The following is a 12,862-nucleotide window of genomic DNA, read 5'->3' as shown; positions in this document are numbered from 1 at the left end:
CCTCTGAATAGCTCCCCCCTCTCAGCAGCAGGCCAAGCAATTTTGTCATTTTTGTCTTTGGATGGAGTTCTAGCTAGACGTTCAGACACTTACATCTACCAATCTTCCAAGCGAATCTTCATTTGCTTCTGAACGTAATATGCTTTGAGGCCTCTGAGCGGCTTGCTGTTGCCCCTGTGATTGATTCGCTCTGTAAAGATTTTTCTTGCCTTTTATATGAAGGAACTAGGACGCTCACAGAATACTGGCAGGACTGTAAAATAGAACAACCACTTTGGAAAACAGTTCAGCAGTTTCTGCAAAAGTTAAACATTGACCCACCATGCGATGCAGCCATTCTATCCCTAGATACTTACCCAAGTGAAATAGAAGTGTATGTCTATACAAAGACTTGAGAAAGAAAAAAAAGATTTTTATTGCCTTTTGAAAATGTCAGTGAACCTCTGATGTGTGTTTCCTGGACACAGAGGACGCGGCTTCCCATATGAAAGTCACTTCCGCTGGGAGAGTGGTGATCACAGTCGGCACAGCCGTCTCTTTATAAAAGCAGGCGTGTGCGTTTCACCTCTGGACTGTTGGTTGCTGGTGCTTTGCCGATGGTGATATGTAGCGGGTCTCGTTGGTCCTCCCCCCCGACCATGCCCTCCCCTGGGTAAGCCAGGAGAAGATCACCAGGGAGCCTGGTGTCTGGGGTCACCAGTGCTGGAAGGTGTGTTTGGAAATAGAAGGTGTCCCCCACCAGCCCTGATCCCAAAGCCCACGCCCCCCATCCCAGATGGGGAAGGTCTTCCTAAGTGAGAGATAACAGGGTAAGGAAGAGAGCACAGCGCGAGACCCCCAGCCTCTAGGGCTTCTGTTGGTCACCACGGGATAAATCCCGCCCTCCTTGCCGACACTGCAGCTGAGTGGTATCAGCTTGCTTCCCCAAGTGGAATGTTAAGCCGTTTGCTCGTTTTCAGCCTGATAAACTTGGAAGCCCAAGGGGCATAGTTTGATACCCCCCTGCAGCCCACTTTAAATACCGGGGGGCGCAGTCGGACCCTGTCCCAGAGTTTTGAGTGGCCTCCAGGGGTGATTGGATCTCGTACAGAAGGTGCTTGTGTATTGGTGGAGGGTCCTCAGAAGCAAGATGACTTGCAAGGTGGGTCCTGGAGAGAGACTGACCGCCCCCAAGATGCCTTGGAGATGAGAAATATTAACAGTGACACTCGACAGGAAGGGGTCTCTGGGTCCCCGCCCCCAGGGGAAAGTGTGTCAGAAGCCGTCCGTCCCCTATGTGCGCGGCTGTAGCATCGTTCTCCTCTGTGCGCCTCACGGAGGGTCCGTCCCCGTACATTTCCTTAAAGGACCCACATCCCACCTGCTACAGCCGATCCCCAAACGTGGACCTTTTCTGTGACTCTTGCTGCCCCTCTGTGAGGTGGCTAGAATGTCATGGTGTAATAGCTCTTTGCTTCTGACCAGCGTGGGTGTGAGTACGACCGTCTGTGCACGTACGCAGGGGAGACCGGTGCTGGCTGGTGTTCTCCCTGCGTGAAGATCCGTGTCTCCCTTGATACTGGAAGGATTGGCTCTGGCCTTAGTCAGTGAAGGCCTTGACTGTGTACCGTGGAACCAGTTACCTCCTAGACCTGAGGAAGGCATCAACCACCTTCTAAATCATTAACTGAGAAGAGAGCGGACTGCCGCTTCCATGGATTTTTTTCCTCCCTTATTCCTGACGAGTGTCAGCTCTTTGGCTTCTCTCTTTACTCCCCTGCAGCGGTAGGATGATTTTTCACCCGTACAAAGTCACTTTAACTGGAAAGACCAAAAACAATTTCAGTAAAAGCCCCAGGCTTAGCCTTGACAGACACAAGAGACAAGACAGACCTTGACAGGGACAAGCTGTGTGTCCCAAGGAGGGCGCAGTCTTTTCCACACTAATATCTGTATGTTTCTGTCCCTGCAGCCTTAGGAAAATCCAAAGGTACGGTATCCTTGGGTAGCTGCGAGGCCACGCTCAGTCTCTGACCACTAAGCGAGCGGTGCCTTAGGGAGCTCTGCAAGGGGGTGAATGTGTGTGGCTGGTTGCTTTGGCCGATTTACTCGAAGCTGTCTGTCTTCCCCTCGTTAAAGTGGAGTCGGGGTGGAGCCTGAGCAGAGGCACGATCAGCCCTTCCCTGCCGTGTAGGCCCTGCGGAGGTTGTAGCTCAGCCAGCACCCTGGGGCTGGCGCAGGAGTCCCGCGTCTGCCCCCAAGCGGCAGAAAGAAGAAAGATGGATGTTTAGCTGTCCCCTGCTGGCTGGTGCCCTGTGGTGGCCTGAGGCTGCCCCTCCCTCGCTGTCCCGCCCACCTCCACCTCCCACTTGGGAGGAGTGGGTGCCCCCCCAGTGAGGCCGCTCTCTGCTCTGAGGGAAGCTTGGATTCTGGGGAGCTCGTTGGGCAGGCAGTGGTCCTAAGGCCAGCGGTGCCCGGGCCGCTGGTGGGAGCCCCGCCTGGAGCCGCCGGGATGCTCGAGCACCTCTGTCCGTGGAGCACGGCTGGCAGCTGCCTCGCTTCCCTGGTCCAGGAGATGCTCGGGCTGCGCTGCGGGGCGCTTGGTGGGGGTGGGAACCCCGGCGCCCGGCGCGCGCGCGGCTAAGCCTGGGGTCTCTCTGTCCCTGGCCAGCATGGGCGTGAGGGTCATGGACACGTCGTGGGTGGCTCGAAGAGGCTCCTCGGCCGGCCGGAAGGCGTCCTGCGCCCCGCCCACCATGCAGCCCCCAGCCCCATCCGCGGAGCTCGCCCCGCCCTTGCCGTCGCCCCTCCCGGAGCAGCCCCCCGACGGCCCCGCGGTGCCCGCGCTCTCTCCATCCGGCCTCGGCCTCCAGCCCGGGGCTGAGCGGATCAGGTAAGCAGGGCGCTGTCGTCCTCCCCCCACCAACCCCCCCGGCCTGGGTCAGCCTGGCCTGCGGTGCACAGACCGCAGTGCTGCTCTGGGTTTGCTGCACCCACTCAAAGCCTCTTGGAGTTGGTCATTTCCCCCCTTTTCTAAGCATCCTGGTTTGGCTTCTGCAGCAGGTAAGGCATTCACAGACCCCTGGATTATCATCAGATGGAGGCCAGGCTTTCCCAGAACAGCTTGCTAAGGCCAGGCTTGCTAAGGCCAGGCGAGGAATCTGAGTCCCCGGCTCCCTGTGTCCCCCTCCTATGCTATTACAGCTTCCCTGTTTTGAAATTTAGAATTTCAGTGTTTCTCCCTTCCTCTCCTCTACCTTTAGACGCATAGGGACCATTTTACTGCTAAAATGGGTGCAAATCAGGTAAAGAATGGAGGTGCCGTGGTCATGCTGGGCCTGGTGATCTTGGCAGCCTGTGGTGTGACTGCGTCTCGTTCTTGCAGAGGAAGAAAGAAGACGGGAAGCATGCTCATTCCAGCGCTAGTTCCATGAACATTTATGCAGGGCAGCCCTTGTCGCTCCAAAGATGAAAAACGCCATCTGAGCCATCAAGGCACACGTCACGGCGTGTGGTCGTTCGCACCCAGGGGCGCGGGCGAAGGAGGCCATCCCTGGCCCTTCCTTGAAAGGGACGTGGTCAGAGGAGATTCTAGGAGTGGGGATTGCACAGGAGACTGCTTTGCCGTTTGTTTCTGTCTGTCCTAAAGCAGCAGTTCGGAGAAGCAGGAAAGTTTCTTCACTCAGAGGCACCGTGCGTTCTGTTAGGGTGCGCAGTGTCCCTCCATAGCCACCGCTGAAAACACCTTGGAGACTCTGGGAAGCCGAACCTCTCAAGCCAGTCTTCGCATGTACACGTGCGAGCACAGACACACACACACACAGAGACACACACAGACACAGAGACACACACAGACACACACACACACAAAAACCAACCCCCTAAGCGAAGGGATTGCAGGGGTTTTTGTTGGTTTTTTTTAAATGAGTAGAAGGTGTTTTCCCTGAGAAATGGGGAAGTGACAGTCAGAGTTGGGGGGGGGAGGGTAGTGACCCTGATAGCTCCACTGGAGAGGACGGGGGGTCGCCAGCTCCGGCTGGGACTCATGGGCTTCAGTTTCGTTTGAGGGATGTGGGAGGGGAGAGGGAGTCAGCAGGAAGCGGCAGCTGATGGCTGGCAGAGGAAATGGACAAATAGGAGACTTGCTGGGATGGTCTCCTGCTGGAGAGAGAGCAGAGGCCAGGAGAGGGAGCTGGCCACGGGTGCCACACGGGGATGAGGGTGGAACCCAGGCCCTCAGAGCCCCAGGAGAGGCTGGTCACCTCCGTGGGCATCTTGGAAGGCTTTCAGAAGGGCTGAGAGGACCATACCTGCCTAGAGGAACACGTGTTCCGTTCACAGCGCTGATGCTGACGTTACCTGAGTTCAGGGGCTTTCTTTTGTCCTGTGTTTCAGCACTTCTAAAAGCAAGGAACTTTCTCCAGGATCTGGGCAGAAAGGAAGTCCAGGTTCCAGCCAGGGGACGCCCAGTGCAGCGATGCAGCCGGGCGCCAGCCCCAGCCCGCTGCCCGCAGACCAGAGTCCTCACACCCTCCGGAAGGGTATGTCACTGCCGCCGGCTCGGGGGGCTTGGGGGGCTCGGGCCAGAGAGCTGTCACACCGCCTGGAAGCATTTCTCTCCATTCTCACGGAGACTTAGAAACTGGTTTCATGAAAAATTACTGCGCCTGAGAGCTTTGGGAAGTGAGCCAACCCCAAGAGGGGTCGTTGCATCGTTAGTCCTTGGTTTACTCATTTGAACAGTGGGCTCGGGGGTGTGGTGGGGGCAGACACGGGGCTCTGCTTCCCGTCCACCAGGACCTTTCTGCAGAACCATCACCCAGGGTGACACGTGTCTCCATCGACTCTGCCAGGCTTCCCACCACCGTTTAAAATGCAGCGTGGAGTCTTCCCCAGGAGCCCCCTGCCCCAGCTGGGGTCCAGCCCAGCTGCCTACCCCTGGATTATTTGTAGAAGGGGACACAGAGGCGGAATTGAGACTGTTTCTGCAGGAGGCCTGCCCTTTGATATTTCTTTAGTGGAGGCCTGAGCATTTGTCCACTGGTCCATGAGCTGCCCACCCCAGATTTCTGCCACTGAAACCCTCTGCAGAAGGCCCTGTTATTCTCCCTGAAATGATTCCCCAAAGCCGAGACATGCTCCATGGTGATATTTCATAAATGGGGGCTGCCTGGAACGTGTGTTAATCAGAGCCAGCTTTTTGTTCACCTTCTGTCATGACGAAGTCTATAAGGTGCTTAACACAGCACGTTGTCTGATCTGTCCTCAGTTCAGGCCTGTCCGGCTTCTAGCTGTGCCTTTAGCTCCGGGACGTGGGACCGGGCTGGTTCTCCCTATCCTGACACAGGGCCCCTCCCGGCTGCGGGCTGCTGTGTGAGCCCATCATCCGAGCCTGCCCTCACCCAGCCCTTCCATCCTACTCACCCCCCTTCATCCCTTATACGCCCTACAAATGTTTGTTGAGCCTCTGCTATGTGTAGAGAGCCCCGAGGCTCTAACAGAGCAGGAGACATGGCCTCTGCAGACAGGTGAACGTGGAACCGTAGTACAAGGGTGCTGCTGCTGGACCGCCTGTGGTGAGCTCAGGACACCGAGGGTCACGTGAGGGCACCTTGCAACACAGGAGGTTGGCCAAAGTGGCAGTGGAGGTATTTGAGCGCGCCAGGGCTTTAGCCAGCAATAACACGATTCCCTTGTGGTCCTGATGGAATTCTCTGGCCGTCTTAGTTTACACGGCTTTTAACCCTCCCCCAGCTGTGCAGGCAGGGTGATGACTAGGCTGTTCTCCTGTCCAGTGGGGTCGGGGCTCCAGGCCACGTGGCTCCCCAAAGCCAGTGGGACATTGGCCCTCTCGTTCTTCACAGCCCATTGGACCCAGGCAGGGGTTTCCCAGGTGACGTTCAGCAGCTCAGCACCATCATTTGAAAGGCACACCCTTGCCCGCAAGTGGCACACTGAGTTTTGTTCTGTCCCCCTCAGTCTTTTGACGAGGTGCCTACAGTCTTACATCATGACCTAGGCCTGTCCCTGCCTGGGGTGGTAAATGTCACCGCAGACATCACGGTGATGTCACTGCATCCCCCGTCTTCCGGCTCCCTCGAGGGAAGACGTGTTCAAGCACTGACCCCTAGAGTCTCCACTGGATGAGAAGCGCGTAATGCCTGCATCAGGCAGTAGGGCTGAGAAGTGGTTTTAAGTCATGGCTGTGGTGCTTGACACACGTGATCCCATGTAATGATTACAGTACTGTGGAGGAAATGGGATTCTTTCCAGTGCATACAAAAGGTTTATTTATTTATTATTTTTTAAAAATTTATTTTGGCTGTGTTGGGTCTTTGTTGCTGCGCGTGGGCTTTCTCTAGTTGCAGCGAGCAGGGGCTACTCTTCGTTGCGGTGCGCGGGCTTCTCATTGCGGTGGCTTCTCTTGTTGTGGAGCAGAGGCTCTAGGCATGCAGGCTTCAGTAGTTGTGGAACACAGACTCAGTAGTTGTGGCTCGTGGGCTCTAGAGCACAGGCTCAGTCGTTGCGGTGCATGGGCTGAGTTGCTCCAGCATGTGGGATCTTCCCGGACCAGGGCTCGAGCCTGTGTCCCCTGCACTGGCAAACAAATTCTCAACCACTGTGCCACCAGGGAAGGCCCCATACAAGAGGTTTAAATAAGATCCCCCAGCTTGCAGCAGGTGAGACAGGATAGGAATTTGAACCCAAGTTGATGGGACTCAGGAGAGCGGGACCCTTACTTTTCCGCACCAAGGAGCCAGGGAGGTGCACGAGGCATCGTTGGAATAGATTCTGTTCCGTCGGCGGGGTGGGGAGTAGGGGGGAAAACGATGCCTCCTTGAGGGCTTAAAAAGACAGTTTCCTCGAGAGTAAGTGCTACCCACAGCCAGCCTTCAGTCTGAGAGATGAGTGATCACTTTCTCGAGCCATTTGTCCACCAAGGGATCTTCTAAATATTAGAATTTGTCATCCTCGCTAGTTCCTTTCCATTTAAAGGCATAATGCGTTTGTCACCCTTTAGCATGACTAAGTAAATAAAAAGAGGGGAATGAAGGCGGTGCAGAGGGGTGGGGGCAGTGATGCACTTAGAACAGACAGTGCAGGTCTGTACACGTCTACACCCAGGGTTCTTGAAGGGAAAACATTTCTGAGGCAAGTCCGCAGGACTGAAGGGAAGCGCAGGGCAAGACAGGCAGCATGATGGAGGCTCTGGGCCTCTGCGGCCAGAGGACTTGGTCATAGGTCACCGTTACGGGATCCCAGAGCCACTGGGCAGGTTCAGCCAAAAGTCAGAGCTTCCCGCCCCGAGGACGGTTGCTCTGTCCGGGGTCCACTGCCGCAAGCCAATCCCTAGTCGTCCTGTCCCGGTCGCTGCGTCCCAGACTCCGCCCTCCTCGGAGCGCCCCCCCACCCCCCGCGGCCTGGGCGTGGGAAATGTGTTCTCCCGTTTGGCTGGGGTGGGTGGGGGGGTGTGCTGATCATAGCAGGAATCCAGGGGAGAGGAGGAGAAATGAGTGAACAGATGGGCGGATATGCGGTTCTAGGTGAATGTTAAGAAACGGTGCTGGCTGCTCTCAGCGTGGCAGGAGTTGGGGGTGGAGGCGGGGGAGAGCTCGCTGGCAGCCACAGGGATGATGGGTGTCACCGAACCCCGTGTTCTGTGCCTCCTCTTTCAGTGTCCAAGAAGCTGGCGCCCATTCCGCCCAAGGTCCCCTTTGGCCAGCCGGGGTCCCTGCCTGAGACGCCTGCCGGCCAGCCGTCCCCACTCAGCCTGTCCCCCACGCCCCCCAGCACCCCATCACCCTACGGACTGAGCTGCCCCCCGGGGTACTCCCTGGCCTCGGGCCAGCTCTCCCCGGCGGCCGCGGCGCCCCCGCTGGCCTCCCCCTCCGGCTTCGTGGGCGCTCTCAGCAAGTCGCGGCCCACTCCGAAGCCCCGGCAGAGGCCCACGCTGCCGCCCCCCGAGCCACCCGCCGTCAGCCTCACAGCCTCCAGCCCGCAGTCTGAGCAACCCGCGCTGGACGGCGTGTCCCCCGGGGAGAGCATGTCCACAGGTAACCGCCGCGCGTGCAGCGTCTCCGTGAGCCTTAGTGCACCCTGCTTGCCAGGGATGGCCCTGCTGTGCCACGCGTGTGGCACCCGGGCTGGTCTCCTTAGAAGCCCCCGTGAGGCCGTGGAAAGCCCTGGTGGCCGGTTGTCCTGCGGGGGGGCGGGGAGGGGGGCTCCCTGGGGGATTTCTCCCACCTGAACACCCGCCAGCCCAGGGTTCTGGTCCTACTCTTCACCTGGGGGCTGAGCACCTGCGTCCTTGGAGGGGCTGCTGCAGGGTGGCTGGATTGTGATGGCAGAGCAGAGGCTGTTTTTTCCCTCTTCGCTAAAGAAGCCTTATTAGAAAACTGTTTTTCTAGCAATACGTGTTTAGAAATACGGTCAGTTTCAGAAAAGATGCTGCCCCCTGATTGGAGAAGCCCACGAGGACTAAATTTAGTTTTGCTTTAAATTTAAAGTCAAAGACGAGCTGTTTTCCTCCAGGAAAGTGTGTAAGCATAACACACACACACACCCCACATACACACATGTACACCACATACACACACCACACACATGCACACCACATACACACATGTACACCAGATACACACACACACATGCACACCACATACACACATCACACACATGCACACCACATACATGTACACCAGATACACACATGCACACCACATACACACATGTACACCAGATACACACACACACACACACACACACACACACACTCTTGAGAGAGCAGTTTGGCCCTGGGTCCCGGGTGCCCTGGGACTTCTAACGGGTCGTGCTTTTGGCCGCCACGTCCCTCTCCAGGCGCGCCGTTTTCCCCTCGATCAGCTGGAGGTGAGCCTGCGGGCTTTGCGCCTCGCTGCGCAGGAAGGGCCGGCCCGGCGCGCGTGCGCGGTGGGGCGGAGGCGCACACTGTGCCAAGAGGCCTTCCGGTGATGCGGCTGCTCTATCTTTGCTGTGATAAACAGTGCAGGTCCGGGTGCTCCACCCACCCTGAGGCTTATACAAAGCTAAGGAAACGTTCTAACCAGTGAGCACCACTTCCCGCTGGTGGTTCTCGAGGAGCCCTTGATGGATGGGAGGGGCCCAGGGGAGGTGTGACGGCCCCCTCCCTCCTGCCCGGCCCAGAGCGACTGCCCTTTAGTAGTCATTTCGTGCCCCGTCTGTCCTGTCCCGATGTCCTCTGGCGGCGGCAGCCTGGCCCGTAGTCCCGCAGGGCGGGCGGGGGTCTGAGCCGCGTGGTCGGTGATGGTTTACTGTGGTCCGTCTGACTGTGATGCTGGGCATGGTCCGTGTTCCATTCGTCTCATCGTATTTATTCCTTTCTCTGAATCCTGTCGCTGTGTCCTCGCAGCTGTGTGACACGGGGGCCGCAGCTGTGGATACGTGAGGGGGATTCCAGGGTAAGCGGTCCCGGCCTCGCCCCTCCGCTCGCAGCCAGGCCGCAGCCCCGCGCTCTGCATGCACCCCGACCTGCACGGCAGCCTCCGCGGCCTTGAGGCTCAGTGGCCTCCTCCTTTCTTTTCTGAGGGAGGAGATGGGGGAGAAACAGGCCTCCCTCCCCTTCTCTGTCCAGTCACCTAATCCCAGCTGCTCCCCCCACCCATTTTGGTTTAAATTGAGGGGGTGACAGCCCTGTCCCTCATCCCGTGTGTCCTTGTGTCACTGGCTGACTTGCTACCGACAGGTGCCCAGTGTCGGGGAGGTGCATGTGCACCCCTGGTTCAGGGAAGGGCCCCGGGGACAGGACCCGCCTGCTGCCATGGCTGCATCCTCCACCGCGGGGCCTGGAGCCTGAGTTCCGGCTAGGACGGTTGGCAAATCCTGAAGAGTCCATAGTGTTCGTTCTAGAATTTACCCTGAGCTGTTTTTCTCCAGTGTATAGAGCCAGCCAGGGCCTTTCTGTCCCATTCAATGAAATACTCTGAGAGCCTTTGCTACCAGTTTCTGCCTGGTCTCCTCCTCCTGTAAGTAGATGCTCAAAAGGAAAACTAAGGCAAGAACAGGAAGGAAGCCGGAGGAAGCAAGTGTCTTGGCCTCAGTCAGAAAGGGGCAGCCAGAGCAAAGCAGGGGAGGGTCCCCCCCAGACCCCCCAGGGAAGCTGCTGAGCTGCGGGCTGCAGACCCCTGACAGCCACAGCTCCAGGGCGTCCGGCGCCCACATGGGCCCCGGGACAGGCCCTTCTGGGGCCTCTGACACAGAGACAGGCCTCCCCTTTCCTGGCAGCCAGTGGGCCTTCTCCCCGCCCCAAGCTTAGGCTACCTGAGTCACCTTCTGGCTCAGGTGTCCAAGGGAGCGGCCAGGATGGCAGCTGGGCAGCTCGCCTCGGGGCTGCACATCCTTCACCTGCTTCACCTGCAGGCACCTTCCCGCCTGTTATCCCCCCAGCGACTGCTGAGGCCCAGGCAGGGTAGGAAACCACCCGGGGTTACGCTCCCCTGGTGACAGGGACTGAACTTTGAATCCAGAATCCAAGCCCCGGGGCTTGTGCTGCCCTTCCAGGCCGGTGGTGAGGCACCGGCAGACCCCCAGGCTCTGCTCGGTCAGGCGGGGGTACTGTTTGGGGGCTGGGTGGAGAGAGAAGGACCTTTGTCCCAGAGCGTCCATGTTTGTGTGTCTTTGAGGACAGTGTCTGAACGTCTGTCCGCTTGCGGTGGTCCTCCTTGGGCGGCAGGTTCGCTTTGCAGAAACCGGGGTGCCCCACCCCGTGTGGCCCAGGGCCGCTCCCCGTCCAGCTGCGTGTCCTCGGTCGGGACAGCGCGCTGCCCAGGGACAGCGAGGCTGTGTGGAGGCCGGAGGCTGAGCAGGCCTGGGAGGGAGGAACAGGCCTGAGCAAAGGATGCCAGGGTCCCCTGAGCCCCCTGCGGCCCCCAAGGACTCAGGGAGCGGCTGTCCGGTGCCCGCCTGGGGGCAGCCGCCCCTCCAGGCCCCGCAGCCCCGTGGCCTTGCCTGCACTGAGCTGCCAGCCGAGGTCTGGACAGACGCCGAGCCTGTTGCCTCAGGAACCTTTCTCCTGAGCATCCCAGGAAGGGACCCTTAGGTGCCCCAAGTAGGGGTGTAACTGGAGGTGAGTGGTTTCCCTAGCGCCAGGGTGGCGGGGTGCCCACAGTCAGGGAGCAGTTTGCTCCCCTTACTTCTGGGGCCTTGAGGGGGGACCCCGCCCTGCCTCCACCAGCCACCCCAAGGGTACCATTTGTGGTCTTGAGCGAGGTCCCCCCCCCCACTCATTCACACACTTGGGGGAAGGCTGTCTCCCCAGCCTGTAACCCTAGCCCCACAGACTTTAGGGAACTAAAGGCAGCCCTGAAATGCCCCAGAAGGTGTCACCGAGACCCAGCCAGGAGCATCCTTCTTTTATGGGTGTAAGTGTCACGTGGCCCGGCTTGGCAAGCTGGCCCCTCCGTGACCAAAGCCCTGCCCGCTCCTCGCGCCATCCTGCCCGCCAGCCGCGCCTCGGGGGCGGGCAGCCCCCTCAGTGCCTCTCTCTGCCGCCTTCCAGATCTGGTCCACTTGGACGTCCCCTCCATCCACGCGGAGCTGGGCTCGGCGCTGCGCCTCGGTCCCCGGGAGCTCGTGCGGCGGCGCTCAGTGGCTGAGAAGAGGGACCCGGCGGAGTCCGAGAGCACGGCCCTCTGAGCGGCGCCGCCACACGCGTGTTCCCGCGGCTCCGTGCCGTCACGGCCGCCGCGAGGCTGGAGCGTGGCGGACACCCGTGTGGCAGGTGTCGGCCGCGTGGATTTTGTGCGTTCCCTCCGGGTGGGGACTCTGGCCTTTTGTTTGATCTTTGCCTTTCGACTTTGTGCCTATTTTGACCCCCTTTCAGCCTCCACGCCAAGTGACAGCCCCGTCCACCCAAGGGCCTGTGTCTCAGAAACGTCCTCCGCGGGGTGGGGCGTGGAGGGCCCAGCGGCCGGTCCACCCTGGCTGCCTGTCGCCTGAGCTGACGGCCACGGCGAGTCCTGCGCGACCAGCCTGATGGTACAGAGCGGGGACGGGGTGGGGGGCTTGCTTACAGGAGCCGAGAAGCCCGGGGCCCTGACCGGCCTGCTGCTTCGCAGGGGAGGGCGAACCTTCATCTGTGGGCTCTACAGGTAATGGCTAAAAACGACATCTGACAGTTTTACTTCTCCACGCCGTGGACTGAAGCTCCCTTTCCTATCTTATGGTTTTCTATTTCTGAATTTAAAGAGGGTCCTAAGGTAGCTCCCCAGGCCGCCCCCCTTCCCCCCGAACACTAGGTGTAGCTAAGTGCAGCCGCCCAGGAGCATCGGGGCATCCAGGGCACGAAGATGTGGGGTCGCCTCTTTCTGGAGGTCCCAGGTGAATAGCAATAACCCTGTTACCCGAAGCTCAGACAGGAAGGGGAAACCAGCCCGCGGAGACCCCAGGCCTGTGCCCTCGGCCCTGCGGCGTGGAGAGCTTTGCTCACCCTCCCCACGAAGGCCCTCCCCCAGCCCTCGGGGAGGAGACCCGGGGAGCCTGGTCACAGCTGGGGTGAAGGGAGTGAGAAATAGATTCGGGTCATGCATGCGAAGCCCAACCTTACAGTTTTATCCTTTTACAATAGACAGGCCTATACAGGATATAATATTTGTATATATGAAATCTATATTTGTTTAATTTGAGCCATTCACCCCAAATCCATGTACAGGTGTACAATGAGAAACTTAAATGCTTATTTTTCCCAACAGAAAGTGTAAACTAACCCTCCTCCGACAGTGGGATTTGCCAACTTTCGACGTTAACGGCTTTGCTCGCTTGCTGGCAGGGCAGTTCAGTACCCAATTTGTAATGAGGCCCGGGGGGGTTGAGAGTGAGTTACCTTTAA

At 58.7% G+C, this 12,862-nt stretch overlaps 1 protein-coding gene across 7 annotated transcripts in view; it reads left to right on the top strand.

Moving 5' to 3' along the window:
* The window catches only part of ARHGAP44 (Rho GTPase activating protein 44), a 141,931-nt gene extending 129,079 nt beyond the window's left edge, over positions 1-12,852 (top strand). Inside the window, exons 17-21 of one of the 7 annotated variants that reach the window (XR_012328624.1) lie at positions 2,651-2,872; positions 4,375-4,520; positions 7,656-8,033; positions 11,534-12,125; positions 12,726-12,852. Coding sequence is in view for 5 of the 7 variants with exons in the window: in XM_033846496.2 (XP_033702387.1) it covers positions 2,651-2,872; positions 4,375-4,520; positions 7,656-8,033; positions 11,534-11,670 (883 nt within the window). In the remaining 2 variants the exon portion in view is untranslated. Of the gene's footprint in view, positions 1-2,650; positions 2,873-4,374; positions 4,521-7,655; positions 8,034-9,388 lie in introns of all 7 variants that reach the window. The other 6 variants (XR_012328625.1, XM_073797734.1, XM_033846496.2 and 3 more) reach the window with 6 other exon arrangements.
* Positions 12,853-12,862: the final 10 nt, after the last annotated feature.

Source organism: Tursiops truncatus, chromosome 20 (assembly GCF_011762595.2).
Source record: "Tursiops truncatus isolate mTurTru1 chromosome 20, mTurTru1.mat.Y, whole genome shotgun sequence".
Lineage (NCBI taxonomy): Eukaryota > Metazoa > Chordata > Mammalia > Artiodactyla > Delphinidae > Tursiops > Tursiops truncatus.
The sequence above is the reverse complement of the archived record's forward strand: the minus strand, read 5'-3'. Positions and strand labels throughout refer to the sequence as shown.